Below are 20,332 nucleotides of genomic sequence, written 5' to 3' on the forward strand. Positions count from 1 at the left end.
AGACACAAACATAGAAATTCGGAATTATTTGACTTTTTCCAAAACTACTGGATTTTTTTTGCTAGAAAAAGAATCCGAGTGAGAATCAACACCACAGTTGAGAACCGAAACCATCTAACTTGTAACGATTTCGAACGATTGAAGAAGTGTCCATTAAGATAAACGTTAGATAAAGGGATTAAAAATTAAAATCTAAGTTTCCTAGAAGTAAAAGTATATTAACACATTAGTTCTGTATCATGATGAGAGCTAGTGACCCTCTTGTTTTAAGATGCTCATGTCTCTGTTTGGGTCTAAGTTTGAACAGGAGGACATTTGACAGTGAACATGCATGCATCTTAAAAATCAACAAAACAAACGTAAGCAAAAAAAATCGAATGCTTAAGATTCCCAAACTCAGTCAAGAGATTTTCCTGACCATTCTCGCTCCTTCCGTTTTTGTTTGGCTATTATTCTGTTGAACTTTTCTTTTCCTTTTTCAAGGAGAGGGTCGACCACAACATACGCATTTGGATCATCCCTGCGCGACATTTTATCCTGCAGGATAGTTTCACATTTTCAGGTTCTTCCACAGGACACGATAAACACATACATAATAGGTCAACCTTCTGATGAAGCTATTTGTGATTAGCATGGACTACCTATGAAATACTGAATTTTTCTATTTTAATGTTATTTAAAGAAATAGAACGAAGTAGCACTACATCCATTAGATCCTCACTCAGAAAAAAATATGGAGCATTAGAGATTTACCTTGCCAGGAGCAAAATTGAGCTTTACATTCTTCCAATCAGACAGATCTTCTTCTTTATTGTCTACTGGTTCACTACTTGGGGTCAACACTCCTGGTTCACTTTTTGGGGTCAACGCTCCTGGTTTACTAGTCGAGGTAAACGGTTTTGCAGAAAGGGACTGCTTAAACTTCTCGAGTTTTGCTAACACCTGAAGAAAGCGCAGGAGGGAAACGACGATCAGTTAAAAAAGAACACAACTGAAAGAAAATAAAATTTAGATGAGTAAACCCGACCCAGAATCTAAGAATAAGTATGCCACAATAAAGCAAGGATAAGGTTTGGTAGATGAACAAAGGGGAACAAAGAATCAATCAGATAACAAATTCAAAATTAAGCCACAACTCTGGTAAACAACTTACCGCATCCTCATTTCCTTGCAGTCGGCGCTTTTTCAACTTACGCAACTGCCGGGCGCGTTCAGAAGCGTTGTAAAGCTGTAAATCAGTGTCTCCTTTCTCCATATGTTCGGCTTTGGCTTCTGAGCCTATTCCTTTTTTCTTCAAAGACAGCTTTTCCATCCTTGGTTTCTCGTCTTCACTACTTACAGCATCAGACCTGTAAACAGCAAAACTAATGAGTCAATAACTTACATCACTGGTTACACCATCATGCATAAAAGCAAAATATATTCCGGCATTCATTCAGAAAAAGCAAGCAGATTCGTCTGAAAGGTTTTAATACTATAGTTTTTTTTCTTTTTTAAACGTTCATAGCTTTTTCTGTGCTGTATATATTTGTTAGCTCAACTTCGAACACACACAGTTTGAGCTTGCCTAGCACTGAGATATTGCTAGAATAGATAAACAGTAGTATTCTTAAGGAATAATAAACTAGATACAGAGACGATAAGGTGTAAGTCTGTGGGTGTCATTACCTTTGCCTAGGCTCTTCACGGCTTTTCAGACTAGAGCTCTCTGTTAAGAAAACAACCACAAGTATATTATAATTAGAACCTACAGAAATAACTAGCGATAATATACTGCATGAGGAACAGAGAGTGCTGTATATTACTCTCTGGCAATACATGGTACTTGGTACTAACCCTAAAAGCATCACCGCTTGTTAATAAACAGATAACATCCCTACGCATAAACATGACTGAAAATTTGATTGTACAAATCAAGAATTGCCATTAGGTTCATAATTCAGGACGTCAGAATATAGAGAGATGTAAGAAAGTAGTTACTTTTCTGAGTTGGTATTGAAGGCGTATCTCCCATCTCTTTCCTTCTGCTGAGCACTTGATTTCTCATCTTTGCATCAAATTTAGTCTCATCTTCATCATCATCGTCATCATCACTACGTCCAACTAAATCAGATGCAGAGAAGCTTTTATCTTTTTGAGCCGCTTCTTTCTTACTACTCAGAGCTTCTCGCACAGACAGTACCTCCTTCGACTCAGATGCATTCTGAAATGTAAAAGAACATCAGTAAGCAAAATTGTTTATGAAAACAAAGAATGACAACCATAAACAAAGACCTCCAGTTTTTGGTCTAATGCCCATGATAGACTGTTAGGCAGACTACACAGCAACAAAGTTATAGAACTGTACGCATCATTACATATAGCAACGATGAGGAAATGTCCACTAGTTTTCCACAATATGGAAGATAAAACAAGTCGTCTTAGTTTTTTATACATCTTAGCCTACACTTTCACACACAAAAAAGGGGAATTAAAGATAGGAAAAAAAAAAACGCCATAAACAAGATAAACTGTATTATTACCCGTTCTCTATCTGAAGCTTCTGCCTTCAGAAGTCGAGGATCATTCAATACGTCATGACTGCTCTTAATCTTTTGCTTTACAACAGCCAGTTCCTTCTCTTCTTCCTCAGCTTCTTCTCCAAATGAAAGTAAATTCAATTTCCTAATTATCACAAAGACAACAAAAAAAAAGTCTCAAAAGAACAGCCGAAGCAAAAATATAGCTAAATTCTCAATTTGACCATAGATACTTACTTCACGGGCTTTTTTGGGGGTTCCTGGACTTCGGCAACAGATTCTTGTGATGTGTTTGCTAACACTCTAGGAACAATATCTTCGAAAGGGTTCCACAAAACCTGTCAAAGAAATATACAGAATTTTTAGAAAAACCAAGTATCACAAGATCGACACAACAAAGAATGAGTATCAATCAGAGAGCATCCTTAAAAAGAGGACATCAGTATTTATACGATCCTTACCTCAACAGATAATATTTTGGGGGCAGGATCCAAGGGCCGATCATCCTTACCGGTGTCAACCTCTCCTAGTCTTAAAAGATTGTAGATTGAATCGCCCGTCACCTAAAAGAATTAGAAACAAGTTGCAGCAAAACATGATCAAGAACTAGAAAAAAAACTAAAATTGGACGAAGCAGAAGAAGCAAAGCAATTTGGTTTACCTTGCCAAAGATAGTATGCTTCTTGTCAAGCCAATCAGACTTATCCAAAGTAAAAAAGAACTGACTTCCATTAGAATTGGGTGAGCTCGCATTAGCCATGGCTACAATCCCTCGGTGGTTAAACCTCAGTCTTGAATGAAACTCATCCGCAAATACACCTCCATATATACTATCTCCACCTGTTTACACACATCAACTCACACAACATCAATTAACCTAATCCAGCGAGCAAGCAGAATAAAATTGAATACAAAAACTAAGAGATCTTTAAACTCTAAGATGTAATCAGAGGGGCGTAGGAAATTACCGGTGCCGGAGCCGGTGGGATCGCCGCCTTGAACGAGAAAACCGGGAATAACACGGTGGAAGATAGTGTTGTCGAAGTAACCCTCGAGGCATAGTTGAACGAAGTTCCGAACGGATTTAGGAGCTTCCTTAGGCCATAGCTCGACGTCGATAGGGCCATGAGTTGTATTCACAATGACCTTTCCCTTTGTCGGCGGTTCTAGCACGTATATCGTCGACATCTCCTCCGCTCACGCTCTTCCTCTTCTTCTTCTTCTCCGAGATACAGTACTCCCGTTTTGTTGGTTTCTGATACGACCTCAAGAAGCTTAATAGGCCTTAATGGGCTTGATTATTTAGTTTATCGTTTAAGCCCAAAATACTTAGAAGTCTCTTTGTATTTAATCTCACTTCCATTCTCTGGAAAAGATTATCGAAATTAATCAAAACAATGTCATCTTCTTCCTTCATCGTCTCTCTCTTTCTTCTTCCTTCTTCCCTCTGATTTCTTCACCTCAACCTCTATTTCTTCTGATTCCTCATCCCTTTCTTCTGCTTCTCATCTCAAATTCTGTTATCTCCTTGATAAGCTACTTCGGTACTTATCAGTTTCTCGTTTTGTAGATGGGCTTGACGAGCGAGAGATGCTGGTTCCTTTGGTCGGTTTCGAAAACATAATATAGGCTAACCAAACCGTAAGGCCCAGCCCAACCATCAAACTGAGCCCATTATATTAATTTAAATTTAATATATGTATGGAAATTTTATAGAGAAAGACTTGTTTATGGTAGATAAACGGACACATCAATCAATACATCATTCGAAGTCATCAATTGATTAATTTTTTTGTGTCCTAAACAAAGTTGTTGTCTTCATTTTGGTCGAAAAGGATCAAATTTCTTTAGATTTGGTAGAACCGCAACAAAGAATTTCCTAGAAACATCCCATGCATCTTTATCCCTACGTGGAAGATCGAGAAATTAGTGAAAGTCTTCGAGCTAGAGTTGAGTGGTACTCTAATGTTTGGACTTTATAAATCTTTCAAAGGCTCCAATTTTAAAACTAAGATGGTTTCTCGAGGAAAGTCAATGGTACCAAACTAAGATATACAACATACAATACAAAAACGTGCATGACCCGCATGCCTCTCCTTAATTAATGTGTATGTATAACATCTATAGTACATCTATAATTGTATTAATATCGTTGGTTATGAACTTGAGTCGTGACATTAAAAAAAAAAGAGTACTATTAGTATTATCAAATGACAAGCTTAAAAAATCTAGCAAACTACAAATTATAGTATGTCCAACGATCCCTAAAAATCCAATTTATTTAATAATTATTAGACGGTTTACTTATGAAAAAAGCATCCAATTTTTTTTATCTTTTTAAGTTTCATTTTCTTTAATTCTTCAAGTTTTGGACGTACGACATATCCATGTAAAACTAAACGAGTTGAACATGTTCGTATTGATGAGAAAAAAAAAAAAAACCCCATAAATAATTCTTATCACGTTTTTAACAAAGTCAATCTTTTACTATAGTGTGAACTTGCTTACTTGCATGATTTTAATTACCTATTTAAATATAATTAGGAGTTGAAAATTTAAAGATATATATAAAACTCGAGTCGTAGTAGATATTATTTTACAATTTAAAAGTAATGTCTTATGTTTGACCATAAACAAAATAAGGTAATATTCAATAGTCTCAAAAACTCTGCGTCTGGATATATTAATTTCTAATTTTCTATGGTAGACAGGTTTTTGACAAAAGAATAAGACATTTAATTGATTTTCGTATTTCTAAGATAGAATAACATGTTTATTTAATATATTTGACAGACAATTCGCAAATTGGCACAACTTGACTTCTTTCTTTGGTCCGCTTGACTTTTTTTGATGAAGTATGCGCGCCATAAATGTAATCTATTAAACCCTAGTTTAAATCTTCTTCTTTTGATATAGACGTTGTGTAGTAATGTAGTATTGTGTAGAGATACTTAATTAATAGAGGCTTGTTTTCAAATGTAAAAACCGTTTGGGTAAATCGGAAACAACAGATAATTTTATTGCAACCTTACATCTCTATGTCTACATGCCGAAGATTTGTTCATCACACAAACTTCTCAAATGTAAAACTTTTTTTTTTGGTAAACCCTTTGAATTAAAATGGAATGAAGAAAAAAAACTATTGGAAATAGATTATGTGTATTGTCCTAATCTCTCAATAACTTCCATGAACTTACCTTCGTCAGCCTCCATCTCTTATGGGGATCCCCACGTCCTCTGTTTTCTAGCTAGCCTCCTCTCACTGTTTTTGTCTCTTTTTGTAATATTCAACATTATTCAGACACGCCAACTTTGAATATTCAGTAATATTTTTCCATATTCAACGATATGTTAAAACGAAGACTTCTTACTCTCGTAATAGTCTTCATGCTCCCCCCCCCACACTACTCTACATATATATAGAAGACCACTTCAACCTGTATTGGTTACATTCATATCACTCTTTAGATCATTTTTTTTCTTTCTCCAAAGAATAGAAATCATTCTTTTATTCTTTATTCTTTCAAGCTCTCCTCTGTTTCTTGGTGCCATTTTATTGTATCTTCTGGTCAAAACAAAGAGCCATACTTGATCATTTAAAGCCTAAGGAGGACTTGTTGTGTTTTATGCCCACAAGGTATTTATTTGTTGAATTGTTCTATTTTCACCAATAATTGGTTGGTATATAGCTATATTAATGATACTACAGTATGTTTAATTAAGGCTGATATGATCTGGATTGATGTGTGCAGGGGATTTGTATATTAAAACTGTTTTGGAATTATCCTTTCATTATATTTGTGTGGCCATGGGTCTTGAAGTTGGGTCCTTAAGCTTCAAACTTAAAGACGGAGGCTTGACATCAAGAACCAACAGTTTCAAGAGAGACAGCACTACTATAACGCAACAGAATTCTCCTAAGAAGATTACTATGGAACGGTCTTTAAGTTTTAACAGCTGGGAGATTCCTAAAGTGACCAAGACTGATTCAGATTTTGAGGTCTTGGAGACAAAGAAGTCAACTCCTAACACTTTGAATGGAAGAAACTGTGAGAGAATCCAAATTATAAAGAAACCCACAGTCACTCCACCTGAGCCTTTTGTGTTCATCTCCCCTAGACCGGTCACCGAGCTCGATGCAGCTGCAACTACCCTACAAAAGGTGTATAAGAGTTACCGGACAAGAAGGAATCTAGCAGATTGTGCAGTCGTCGTTGAGGAGCTCTGGTTAGTTACTTGATTGATCTTCTCTTCTTTTTTTTTTTATGTCTTTTCAGGATGCTTACGCTAACCCTTGGTTTTTGCTTGAAATATATTAGGTGGAGGACTCTGGATGGTGCAGCTCTGGATTTGAGCTCTGTATCTTTCTTTGAAGAAGAGAAACATGAGAGCGCTGTTTCCAAGTGGGCTCGAGCTAGAAAACGAGCTGCTAAGGTCTTACATCATTCTATCTCTGTTTACTTATACGTCAAGGTGTTATTAGTAGTTCTATATACCTCTTTTATATTATGAAAAACCAATGAGGGTCTCCTTTTTTTTAGGTTGGGAAAGGCTTATCGAAAGATGAAAAGGCTCAGAAATTAGCTCTGCAGCATTGGCTTGAAGCTGTAAGTCCTAATATCTTTGCTAGTTTTAATCATAGACAAGTATGACATGGTTTGTGAAAAAACAAATCTATGAGTTTAGGTGCAAAACACAAGATCAAAAGTTATGATGATTTTGTGAATCATATTCTAACTGGTCCCCCTCTTGGATTTACAGATTGACCCACGTCATCGTTATGGCCACAACTTGCATTTCTATTACGAAGTCTGGTCAGAGAGCAAGAGCTTTCAGCCATTCTTTTACTGGTAAGGACTTAAGACTCAATATATCCATCTTTAGATCTTCCTACGATCTTTAAATGTGTTCTAAACTCTGTTTTCACTTATTTGAAACAAAAGGTTGGATATAGGAGACGGCAAAGATGTAAATCTTGAGAAACACCCAAGAAGTGTTCTTCAAAAACAATGCATCAGATACTTAGGACCGGTGAGTTTTTTACCCTATCGACTTGACCATACTAATTACCTAGCTCTTGATTACTCATCAACGTCTATGTTTTTTTTCTTTGAAACCTGCAGACGGAGAGAGAAGCATATGAAGTGATAGTGGAAGATGGGAGACTAATGTATAAACATAGCATGACTCTGATCAATTCAACAGAGGAATCCAAGTCGATTTTTGTACTTAGCACGACAAGAACCTTATACGTAGGGATTAAAAAGAAAGGCGTTTTCCAGCACTCAAGTTTCTTATCTGGAGGCGCCACTACAGCTGCAGGAAGATTAGTCGCCCGCGATGGGATCCTTGAGGTACTTAGATTACATGTCTTGCTTGCTTCTCCCTTGAAGTACTTAAACTAAAATGTCTCACTTCACATTTTGTTTTCTCAGGCTATATGGCCATACAGTGGACACTATCTCCCGACAGAAGACAACTTCAAGGAGTTCATAAGTTTCTTAGAGGAGCACAATGTTGATCTCACCAATGTTAAGGTAATGAAATAAAAAGATTCATACGCAGCAAACTTTCAGCTGCAGATGTCTAGAGAATGTTGTATTCATGAGACTAAATTTGATTTACAGAGATGCTCTGTGAACGAGGAGTACTCGTCATTCAAATCCACTGCGGACGAAGAAGAAGGACCAAAACAAATCTCGGAAGATGCTAATGAGATGCCTACAGAGCAAGAGGAGAGAGCGAGACCGGTGTTTGATCCTGTAAAGAGACTGTCTTGTAAATGGACAAGTGGATATGGCCCAAGAATTGGGTGTGTTAGAGATTACCCAGTGGAGCTACAAACACAAGCACTGGAGCAAGTCAGCCTCTCTCCTCGGGCTTCGCCAGCTAATTCTTACGGACCAATTCCATCTCCAAGGCCGAGTCCTAAAATAAGGGTCTCTCCACGCTTAGCTTACATGGGGATCCCAAGCCCTAGGGCTGTTAAGTGTTAAAACTTAAACACACATTTTTTTAACTTGTTCACCAAGAAAGGGTGAGGTTAGAAGAGAAGAGCCACTAAAGCTCTGTTTTTATTTCCTCTTTTGTATATTTTCGAATTTGCAACATTTTGTTGTTTCGAATACTTCTCTTGATAAATTCTCTTGTGAGATCAAGACTTGACTTGATTATGCTAGAGATAGAAAACAGTCGATCGATTAGTGGCCGTTTAGATCATCTGGTTCAGATTGATCGTTAATTTGATATTTTTTTTTGTAAAGTTGCGAACGTTAATTTATTTTAATTAATTGACGATAATTATATAAAAAAAAAAAACAGAAAGTAATTGCAACTTTGTCTTAAACCGATAACACTTCTTTGTGTAATAGAATTGTACGTGTTAGGGAAACTTTTTTTACTGGTAGTTCTGTATTACTCTAGTCTATCGTATCTGTTCACTCTCCCCTTATTGGTCGACGTCTTTCCTTTTTGTTAACACGTACGTGTTAGGGTTAATTATAGCATGTATAGTTTCTTTCATTAATTATGTTATGATGAAGACAATGTCACTTTCCTTAACGTTCCCTTATATATTTTACGGTTCTCGTATATATAAACGAAAAGATGGGGTTGGGAGAGTAATTAACTAGCTATGACCTATGAGGTCAGGCATGGAACTACCGTTTAATGTAGAAAATCGAGATCTTGCTAAGAGTACTTCCAGTGAAACCTCTACGTCGATTAGAATTGGATTTGAAAAAAAACTAGGGAAGTATCATAAGATCTCGAGATTTTCATGGAAGAGTACTTGGTTCATCAGAAAGTCAATCACCGTTTCACGATCCTGTGCTAAGTGCTAACGGTAACTTCATGGACCCGTTCGCTCTAAAACTTTGCCCTGACTAGTGATGATGAAATGATGATCGTGAATTTTCCTATGTAGTGTGATTCTACCGACGGAAAAAATCGTCTTCTCCGCATATAAATTTCTAGTATTATTTTCACTATTCCCCATTCATTAAAATTTCATCTTTCTAAAACAACCCTAAATTTATTATTTCTGTAAAGTTTTATGTACCCTATTCATCTATATATATCCACATGAGTGTAAGAATTCTTACCAACTCGAACTCTCGCCATTTTGTTATACCACTAGAAATAAACTTATTTCCAAAACTCGAGATTTTTTTTTAAATATATAGTTTTATTTTAATTTGTTTATAGTTTTAATAATTCAAGGTATTGTTACTTTTTGTATTTATTTTAAGTTAACAAAAAGTACTTGCATATATATCATAATTTTTGGACGGATCGGATCCGGATCCAAATGTCTGATTTTCTAAAGGTATATCATGTCCCTATGATATCCTGGTTTGAAATTTCCTCTACCTAAGCTTTTCTTAATGCAAATCTGACACATGTAAATTTCTAAACTTGAGACTTGGGAAAGTATTAAAAAACATATATGTAATTACACTAACCTCTTATAACACTGGCATATTTATTTAGTCAGTTAGGGAGAACTCTGTGGGTAGGTGTAAATGCAGTGCAGCTAAGTTATATGTACAATCTTTCTCAAACGCACTAACATATTTTTCGAATCATTGACAAAGATTCGTTTATAAAATTTTTATAGGAATATGGATGGAAATGGAATCTTACATATAGAATCTTAGGACATAATGTTTTAGGTGAGACCAATATAAAAAGAATACGTCATGATCCTGGTGGCATTAGAAAAAGACTCCAAGAGATCACAACAAAAGAAAATGGATCCACCCAAAGGAAAAAGAAGAAAAAACTTATATAAACTATAGTAATTAATACTTTTCCATTATAATTAAAAAATAAAAGATGGGCTTACGTGAGCACATGTGGCAGACACGAAGTTGAAGACAACACCATCGACGGTACTCCTACAACCACATCTCTTCTAAAGTCCGTTTCTCATTGGGCTCCATTTTCATCTATTTCCACACCATTCATGCTTTGCCCTTTCTCTATTTTGAAGTATTAATTTACTTAATTCATTTCTCCCAAAAATTGCATACCTACATCATATTGTTAATACTTCTTCTTGTTTTATATGATTACTCTGTAATACTTTTTTTTGGGCATACAAATTATTACTCTGTATAAAACTCAAATGTTAAGTTACTTTATAATTTTATAACAGGAATATATACTTAATAGTACTATTGTATGTTATCATTATTTAGTGTGGTGCAGATATCATTATGCATACTTCAACCAACATTTTCTATAATTTCAAGTGATTAAAGCAAAACAAAGGTTCCAAAAAAACACATTTGTTTAGTAAAAGTAACTTGTACCATTTTTCAGATTTGTTTGAGCCTTTTCAAAAACATAATAATAAATCACAAGTTAAATACGGTATAGATTTTGTTTTTTCTAATACCGTCTATCTTACTTTTTATTTATTTAGTTATTAGTTTATAAAATTGCTCACAAGAGGGAACACTTTATATACGTATATTGTTGAATGGGAGACACATCTGCTAACCTTAAAAAATTACTGGAACAAGCGGACAAAACCACTCTTCCCACACCTATGAGATAAACTTTTTCTATTCAACTCTTTTGAGTTTTTAATCAATTTGGATGATAAAACGGATTCGTAACTCTTTGTAATTTATCATTAATTAGAACTCAAATGGTGTAATTCCACCTGAAGCAAAAGTGGACTTAACACATTATATTCTTTTAAGTTTAGCGTTTGATATCCTAAATTTGCGAGTTTTTTGGAGACAGCCAACATATATATATATATATATATATATATATATATATATATATATATAGTCTCAAGCAGCTAAGTCTAACATATATATAGTCAACAAGAGAATCTCAATCTAAGAAGCCTTGGGATTGGTCCGATTAATTTTTTAATTTGTACATAACATGAGAACATAAATGCTTAATGCTTTGTCATAATAGCAAAAGTGTAAGCTAAAAGAATATGCGTCAATCTTTTTTGTATTACACTTACAAATTTTAATCACAAACATAGTTTAAAAATCCAAGAAAACAATATAAATATATTTTAAAACACAATCAATTGAAGACAACTAGAAAAATAAACATCATTTTATAAATAAATAAAAGATTCTCGCTTTTTTTTTGTCATTTAGATATAAGGTTAGAAGGATAGCCAATCAGTTTTTGTTTTCGATTTAGAAATTTTTATCTGCTTTACCTCATTGGGTAATGGCATATAAAAACAACAACTCTCATGTACGTAAAGCAAAATACACAATTGCAGCTCGCTATCATAATTACAACTTGATTAACCAATCTTGTACGACAAATTTTATAAAGATTTAAATCTCTTAATAAACACCTTTTCAATTTTTGTTTTTGTTTTTCTATGACAAGTTGTGAAATGATCATCCCAATAAATTGATCTGCTTTAACGTTCTTAATTGCAAAGCGTAATTAGCTTTACCGTTAATTTATATACACGAGATCCTTAATTTTCATCTAGTTGAGTAGTTTACACGTCTTCATGACACATTGGCAATGTGGATCATAAGGCTAATAACACTTGGTTCGCCACAACGCTTATTTGACTCCGCATCTGACGATCAAAATAAAAACGCATGTTTATAACACAGCTGACAAGTTTTATGGCGCTTTCAATATGATTATTTTTTTTACTTTTAATACCCTTTACCCTACTTTTACCATTTCCATTATCTCCACGGGATTATATATTTATTGCCAATTTGCCATGTGCAATATGTTTATAGTAGATTCAGTTTCAGTATGCATATATGTTACTAGCTACATCACTAGAACAGATGTATTCCTACAATATATATCTAATAAAATTATAAATAACTTATTTTCAAATTATATATTTTAGTAAATAAAATTTGTATCCCAATACATCAATGGTAATATTCTTAGATAAAAATGTATATCCTCCAGACATGATGCGAGTAAGACGTCGTCCTAACTCCTAACACTATTATGAAATGTACATATGTCTCCAAATTGTGAATTCTCTACCTCTTTTTTTCTTTCTCCCAATCTCCTTTACTTACTTTACCTATAGAAAAGGTCAACATCGGCAATAAAATCTAGCGCGTGGGTTTTGGAACTCCCATGCATTTAACTCATCAGAAACAAATTTTCTAAAAATTACAAAAAATATTATTATGATGGGAAAAAATAATACTACAAAAAAAAAAGCAAAAGAAACACATCACGAGACAGTACTTTGTGATGTAAGCAACCACATACACCACTCCCTTCTTCTCCTCCTCCCCCATTATTTGTCCTTTTCTTTTCCTTTCCTCAATAATTCTCTTCTTCTATTCTTTTTATTAAATTTTCCCCTAAATTTTATTATGATTCCTTTTTTTTCTTCTTGTTTTTGTTTTTTAAAAACTTACTTACTTTTTGATTCTTTCTATATATACAAATACAAAATCTCCTCTTCTTCTTGAAAAAGCTCTTTACGTTTTCTCTCTTTCTCTCTAGTTTTTTTTGCTATGATGCAAGAATTAGGCTTAGAACGCTTCTCAAACGACGACGTCCTTCGCTTAGACCTCACTCCTCCTTCTCAAACCTCGTCTACCTCTCTCTCCATCGACGAAGAGGAATCAACTGAAGCCAAGATCCGACGGCTGATATCTGAGCATCCTGTGATCATCTTCAGTAGATCTTCATGTTGCATGTGCCACGTCATGAAAAGACTCTTGGCAACGATCGGCGTTGTCCCCACCGTCATAGAGCTTGATGATCACGAGGTCTCCTCTCTTCATACGGCTCTTGAAGAAGAATATTCCGGCGGTGGCTCCGTCGTTGTTCCTCCGCCGGCGGTTTTTATTGGCCGTGAGTGCATCGGAGGTCTTGAGTCCCTTGTTGCCCTCCACCTAAGTGGTCATCTTGTTCCTAAGCTTGTCCAAGTTGGAGCTCTTTGGGTATGATTGTAATATTTTCATCTTATTTTTATTACTTGTCCCAATTTGAATAGGCTTTTGCAGTATCAAAAAGAAAATTAGGGTTTCTCTTCAATTGCTCATGAAAAGCCTAATTCTGATTATCATCAGATGATCAAAATTAAATACCCATGTAGAAAATGAATTATGAATAATATTAAAGATGTGTAAGTAGTGAGTTTTATATAATTTGCTTCTTCGTTTTCTCTCTCTCTCTCTCTTTTGATAATAAAGTATGAGTCCATCAACCTCATTAATTATGAATCGGATTTGATTAGGACTATACTAAACTATGATCTAGTTGTATATCTGATGATTGAACCTTATTAATTCGGACCTTTTTACAATATTTGACTGAGATATTCCAATCATAAGTTTATTGGTAAAGTGATCATCTACCATTGGTAATTCGATTTTTTTTCTTCTTATGATAGTTAGGATTTGGATAGTTCTTATGAGTAGAGTGTTGTCTTTGGTAAAGACATGGTTTGTAATCAAATCTATGATCATGATTTGGAAAATAATTTAATTTTATCATGATATGAATTCGTTTGTATCGATTTCAAAGTTAATTTGCAGCTATCTTTATTTATTCTAAAAATAAAGTAGAGAAATGAGGGAAGAAGATTCTACTATTATTTGTAAGGTCTCCGAGCTCTCGGCATCACGTTAATTTCCTATTCAAGGAAATATTCTCTCTTTAAGAAGAAAAAGAAAAAAAATAAAATAAAACATGAAATAGTATTGGAAAATATTTATAAAAGTCGGCATAGTACGTTGAAGAAACCCTCAAGCTAGCTAAACATCTCTAAAAAAAATATTATGGAGATCACTATCATTAAGCCATACAATTTCGTGATTGTGTGTCTTGATCCCGTCTAGGTACGTAGTCGGTAGAGTTTAATTAAGTAAGTTGTTGAAGTTATAATGAAATTTTTCATGTCTTAATCTTTCCCTTAAAACAAACATGTCTTGTTAGAGAAAAAGGTACGTTGTGGAATTGTATAATAACATTTCCAAATTAAATTCATATGGTTTTGGAAATGAATTAATAAGAAGTGGGAAAATTGGAGACCCACTTACAATAATTGAGGGGGTTTTTGATAGCGACGCTAAGCTTAAGTGGCATCTCCAAAAACAAACTCTCTTTTTTTCCCCTCCCCACAATTATTGATTTTTCTTTTTCAAAGATTCAGAAAAGACCAAAGAACTTCTCTTTGCTTTTTTGCTTCTTCGTTCTTTGGAGTTTGGGTAATTTGGAATAGAATGCTGTGTATACCTCCTTTATACCGGTCAATTTTTTTTGTAGTAGGATTAGGGAAAGAAGGTCAAAAGTCCAAGTTCCACATGTCAAGGGTCAATATTGACCTATGTCAAATAAATGATAGTTGCTGATCTCACACTACACACTGGCACACTGTTATTTTACCAAGATATCAGGTTCAGATGATTTGGTTGCAACCAATTATTTTTCTGTGCGATGCTTAAATGATAGATAGCATTTTTATTTATCTACCACTAAACTACATACTATGGTCACATTTTCTCCTCAAATATTCCAATATATGACACACACATGATAGATCACTAACTAGTCTTAGTTGTGTAAGGTTTTGTTTTGGGATTTGTCATGACCACGGAAACATTATTACTCAACCATATTTTATTTACAATAGTTCTTATTTGATTTATCATGAACAATAAAAAAAAATTATTACTTAACCATCATTTATTATTGAATATAGGTTTTAGGAACTCAAGAAGAACAAAGTCTACACTCACTTTGTTAACTTAAGCAAATAACTCAAAACTTAAGCTCCCATGACTCAGTTATGATTAGGATAGCTTCCAACTCAAGTTATCTGTAAGCTTATGTCAATATTTACTAAGATTTGATTTTCACAAATAAATCTTTGAATATCAAATTCCAAAACCATGCTGTAAAGTGTAAGCAAATAAGTTTATACATCCAAAACTCTTTTAAAAAAAAAATGAAAAAGAATTGCCGACCTATACAATATGGTAGTTGTGGGATTAAGATTTTTGTGTGAGATCATGTGACATGTCTTCAAAATTAAGGTTATGCTTTTTGTATATATATTTTTTTATTCGCTAGTTGATGAATACTGATGGCGAGGATGACCTCATCAATCATAACCAACAATTTCTCCAACAAATGTTTCATGAAATAATGAATACTTTTTTATTTTATTTTTGGACGAATACATAATGACATTAATATATGCAATAAAATACAGAGGAAACTCAGTGCCTCTACACCAAAAGCTCCCACGCTTTTAATACTGTTTTCACTTAAATTGAATAGTGTTTTAACTATGGAGAATTATTTGTTCAATTATTTTGATCATTGTCGTATTACTTACCATTGATTTATTTAACTTATCCATAATTATTTTTCTTATTCTTTCTCAATGCTATTTATATTTATCGTAAAAGTACGTTTTGGACAGGCTTTCAATTTTTCTTCTTTGGTGCTATTTTCGGATATGCTCCATACATAACAGGTAGCAAAGTCGTAGATACAAATGTGTTAAGAGGCGCACAACATTATATATGCTTTAAAAAAAATTCCCAACAATGAAGTTTCTTTCGTGTAACTCTGAGATATGGTGGCAACTCAGCCACTAAAGTATTTGTAGTTGTTTTTAGAATCAATTAGGAGAAAACCACTTTCTCTGATGGTCTTTGTAAAGGTTGTCACTTGTTGCATAGTTTGTGGAAATACCATTTTTTTGGAACTGAGGATTATCGTCGTACCCCCGTCTGCTGAGATTTGATTTCGAATGCTACATAAATAAATAATTCGTCAATAAATTAGTTATCCGACCTACCCGTGCCCGTGAACGTGAAAAGAAAGGGCAATTGTAGTTGCCATCCCTTCGTCGTCTTTAAAATAAATTCCACTGTTGCTAGTATCGGCCTTGCTCTGCAGTTACCTTTTTCTTTTCTACTTTTACTTCCGAATACTGCCAATCGGAAGCCATATACCATCGCCGGATTTGATAGAAGTCTCTGGATTTGTAAGTGAAGAAGTGGATTTACCCAGCTCACTGATTAAATTATATATCACTGCTATCTATATATTAACGGGTATGCTGTTTTGATTAGGTGGTTACCTTTCAGCCAAATCGTCTTTCGCGAGGATGGCAGACCATGGATCTCCTGCTCCAGGTTTGTATATCTTAACACCATTTCGATTGGGTTGTCAGTGACAGAACTTTATCTGGCGGTACTTCCTAGGGTTTAGCTTCCAATAATGGTTTCAACAACTCATAAATCTAGTATGTGTAAGCCGGCATTCCGTTTGGGTTCACAATGTCCCTTGTTTAGTCGGCCATGCTCTGTAGGGTTTAGATCCCGCTAATATATTTTCAGAACTTATACGTCTAGGGTGTCTCTGTCGTCAGGACGTCTGGATTGACAATTCCCAAATCCTGTCCAGAAAACCTAATTTTTCTTTTCAAACCTTTTGACTATCCCGCCCATCAATTGAGGGTAAAATTGAGAACAAAATAGTAAATCCACAAGCTCGGTTAAGAAGTGGCAGATCCACAAATTTTGGGCCGAAAATGGCATTCTGGACAAGAAACCCTTGTTTTTAAAAGAAACATTTAAGTTGAATAACATCGATCCTTAATTTTAAAGGTTATCTCACAATGTAAAATCGATCTATTACAAAATTTGGTTATGAGGTTTTTTGTCAAACATCTTTTAAACATTAAACATAAAATGTAATGGAATCGTTTATTGTTTTATAAGAAAAAAAAAATATACGAAAAGGGAGAGAAGGAATTTTTGAAGAGGGAAATAATTAGGGCTAAAAATTTATAATTATACAAAACAAAAAAAAGAACCACTTGATTCCTTCGAATTTGACCCCACAAGTTTCCTTCGCATTTGGAAAAGACATTCACATTAGAAAAATGCTAACGATGATGACCCACCCCAACACACCACTCTCCAATTTTTAAATACACCAAAAAGTATAACTTACTTTAATCTTAAACTGATTGATACAAAGCATACGCCACATAGAAATTATATATTTCAACAACTAATCCAATTTCATTCCAGTAAGTAAAAAATGGTTTCATGTTACTTTAACATCTTTTATTACAAAATAATTTCTTTGATTCTTGATTTTATATATCTTTTTCAAACATTCTATCATTTTCATCGATATTATTATATTAAGATCTAACAGAACATTAAGAAGTGAAAAAACTGCACAATGGTTTGGGACAAGAACCGCTTAAGCTAGCAAAGTCTTTTGCACAAATGAAGTTTGAAGATAACAAACAACACATCTCTACACATAATCTAATAATCTCTCTTAAGCGTAATGTTGATCTGCACTTTTAACTTGTCATGGACTTGGTCTTGACGCCAGTCTTCTTCCAAGAAACACTAGGCATGATTTGTTTCGTGTCCACACGATCTTTAAACTGAACAGCAAAGTTGAGCAACGAATCAAGAAGTGACTCTGACATATAGTGAGGCTCAAGTCCAAGTTCCATCAGCTTTGTGTGTTTTGCGTTGTAGTAATGTTCTTCCGCCTCCACTCTCGGGTTAGGCACAGTCATTTTTTTCACATCGAGCCCGAGCTTTAAACCCGCTTTAGTGACGAGTGAAGCCAGCTCGTTGACTGAAAACTGTTCTGTGAATTGGTTGAAGACCCTGAACTCACCAGCCTTTGCCGGGTTCGCTATAGCTATCTCAACACATTGAACCGTGTCTCTTATATCGAGGTAGCCTCTTGTCTGCAATGAGGAAAAAACAAAACTGAATACAAACCTCACTTTCTTGATTAAAAACTATCTTTGAAAACAGCTAAAAAAAGAGTCATTTACCTGACCACCTTTACCATAAATAGTAAGTGGGTGACCAACAGCAGCTTGCACACAGAACCGGTTAAGTGCTGTACCGAACACAGCATCATAGTCTAATCGGTTACGGAGCTCCTCATGCATCTCTGTTTCATCAGTCTTGACTCCATAAACAACTCCTTGGTTGAGATCAGTGGCTCTAATACCCCAAGCTTTGCAAGTAAAAGCAATGTTGTGCGAGTCGTGAACTTTGCTAAGATGATAAAAGGAGCTAGCTTGCTTGGGGTATGGCAAAGTGTCAGTTCTACCATTGTGAGTTATCGTTATAAAACCTTCCTCGATATCGATATTCGGAGTACCGTACTCACCCATCGTCCCAAGTTTCACAAGATGGCACTCTTCTCCGAACTCTTTAATAGCAAAGAGAACATTGAGAGTCCCAATGACATTGTTGTGCTGTGTATACACGGCTCTGGACCGGTCTATCATCGAGTAAGGCGCAGATCTCTGTTCACCGAAGTGGACAACTGAATCAGGCTCAAAAGACTTGAAAGACTCAGCCAAGAATTCGAAATCACAGATATCTCCAACGTATAGCTCAATTGATTTCCCTGTCAAAGCCTTCCACCTGCTGATACGGTCATGAATGGAGGCTATAGGAGTCAATGACTCAAGTCCAAGCTGGTGGTCGAAAAGCCGTCTTACAAGGTTGTCAACAATGCAAACTTCGTAATTCTTCTTGGACAAGTGGAGAGCAGTAGCCCAACCGCAGTAACCATCTCCACCAATGACCATAACACGTTTTGGTTTAGACGGTGAAGAATCATTGGTTGATGTTTCAGGTGGTGCTTGTTGGCTTATGGGTACAGCAGTAGCTCGGAGAACAGAACTTGTTCTTCTCTGTTTCTTCTCTTGAAAGAGAAGTCCTTTGAGAGAAGATCTTGCAAGACATTGAGGATTGAAGAAGGTTTGTCCTAAACCAAACGGCTTAAGGGAACTCTTGCTGCTACTGCTGCTGTTAAGTGAGATAACTGAAGGGCATGAAGCTGACAGTAGATGCGCCATTTTTTTAAAGGTTTCTTCTTGAATCTATCAAACACACATTCACCTGCAAAATACAAAAACAGCACAAGGTTTATGACAATTTGGTTTAGCAGAACAAACAATGCCATCAACAGATTCTGTCAAATTCTCTTAAGTTTTATTCTTAAAATCCAAATCAAATTCCAAAAACTAAAACCAGTAAAAATCGAAACTTTATCATCACACACCCACTAAACCAGGCTAAAACAGCTCTTCCCAAGACTGAATATATGATCAAATGAAGTAAAAAAGTGGAGATTCTGCTTTTGCAATAAGTAAACAGAGTCACATACAGTAAGAAAATAGGCACATTGAAGGATGCTAACATGAAATCTAGACAAAAAAAAAAACCCAACTGAAACTCTCTGAATTTTTTGATTTCCAGGTTTCTTCAAAACGAAAAGTACTGAAGTTACAAAACAGAGAATTCAAATAGATGATAAGAGAGGATGATTGCTTACCCAGCCTTTACAAATTTGGAATCTTGTTTAGGGACCGAGGGAAACAGAGCGTTGGACGAAGAATGATTTGGAGTGATGGGATTTTTTTACTTTTGTCTCTCTCTTCTCCCAGAAAAGATGAGATGATAAAATCATTAGATATGCTCAAAGCATATTCTTATTTATTCCCTTCCCAAAGTACGTTTGGCCCTAATACTATAATTAGAGTGATCCCAGCAATTAACAATTTGATCGCTAAATCGCTTTTGTTAACAACTTTGGTTTTTAGGGCCGATTTCACTGTCGCTAATGAGGTCAATGGATACTCTTCTCCTACTGGGCCGCTTGGCCCATATATAAATAGTGTATACATAGCGACGAGCCGACGAAAATTTAATCTTCTAAGCCGTGTTATTTTACTTACTTAACTAGATAAATTAATTGCCATGGATATGAATATTTGTTCTCCACTTCTTCAGTCACGTTTTAAGTTT

The 20,332-nt window shown here is 35.0% G+C and overlaps 4 protein-coding genes across 4 annotated transcripts; 2 read left to right on the forward strand and 2 right to left on the reverse strand.

The window, feature by feature from the left end:
- On the reverse strand, window positions 166-3,933 carry LOC104729955 (peptidyl-prolyl cis-trans isomerase CYP57-like). Its single transcript, XM_010448993.2, has 10 exons — window positions 3,488-3,933; window positions 3,181-3,359; window positions 2,981-3,082; window positions 2,757-2,857; window positions 2,523-2,664; window positions 1,981-2,203; window positions 1,669-1,708; window positions 1,154-1,349; window positions 754-942; window positions 166-537 (listed from the first exon to the last, which is right to left on the reverse strand). The coding sequence occupies exons 1-10, from the start codon at window positions 3,705-3,707 to the stop codon at window positions 397-399; spliced, it is 1,533 nt and encodes a 510-aa protein (XP_010447295.1). The 5' UTR covers window positions 3,708-3,933; the 3' UTR covers window positions 166-396.
- On the forward strand, window positions 5,962-8,767 carry LOC104729956 (IQ domain-containing protein IQM1-like). The gene is made up of 9 exons (XM_010448994.1): window positions 5,962-6,156; window positions 6,272-6,746; window positions 6,839-6,953; window positions 7,061-7,126; window positions 7,281-7,369; window positions 7,463-7,550; window positions 7,643-7,873; window positions 7,955-8,056; window positions 8,147-8,767. Exons 2-9 carry the CDS (start codon window positions 6,328-6,330, stop codon window positions 8,513-8,515), a joined length of 1,479 nt encoding a protein of 492 aa, XP_010447296.1. The 5' UTR covers window positions 5,962-6,156; window positions 6,272-6,327; the 3' UTR covers window positions 8,516-8,767.
- On the forward strand, window positions 12,944-13,676 carry LOC104729957 (glutaredoxin-C6-like). The gene has a single exon (XM_010448995.2). It carries the CDS (start codon window positions 13,019-13,021, stop codon window positions 13,454-13,456), a length of 438 nt encoding a protein of 145 aa, XP_010447297.1. The 5' UTR covers window positions 12,944-13,018; the 3' UTR covers window positions 13,457-13,676.
- Window positions 17,660-20,002, reverse strand: LOC104729959 (UDP-sulfoquinovose synthase, chloroplastic-like). The gene is made up of 3 exons (XM_010448996.2): window positions 19,860-20,002; window positions 18,340-19,423; window positions 17,660-18,249 (listed from the first exon to the last, which is right to left on the reverse strand). Exons 2-3 carry the CDS (start codon window positions 19,378-19,380, stop codon window positions 17,848-17,850), a joined length of 1,443 nt encoding a protein of 480 aa, XP_010447298.1. The 5' UTR covers window positions 19,381-19,423; window positions 19,860-20,002; the 3' UTR covers window positions 17,660-17,847.

This window comes from Camelina sativa, chromosome 12 (assembly GCF_000633955.1).
Source record: "Camelina sativa cultivar DH55 chromosome 12, Cs, whole genome shotgun sequence".
Classification (NCBI taxonomy): Eukaryota; Viridiplantae; Streptophyta; class Magnoliopsida; order Brassicales; family Brassicaceae; genus Camelina; species Camelina sativa.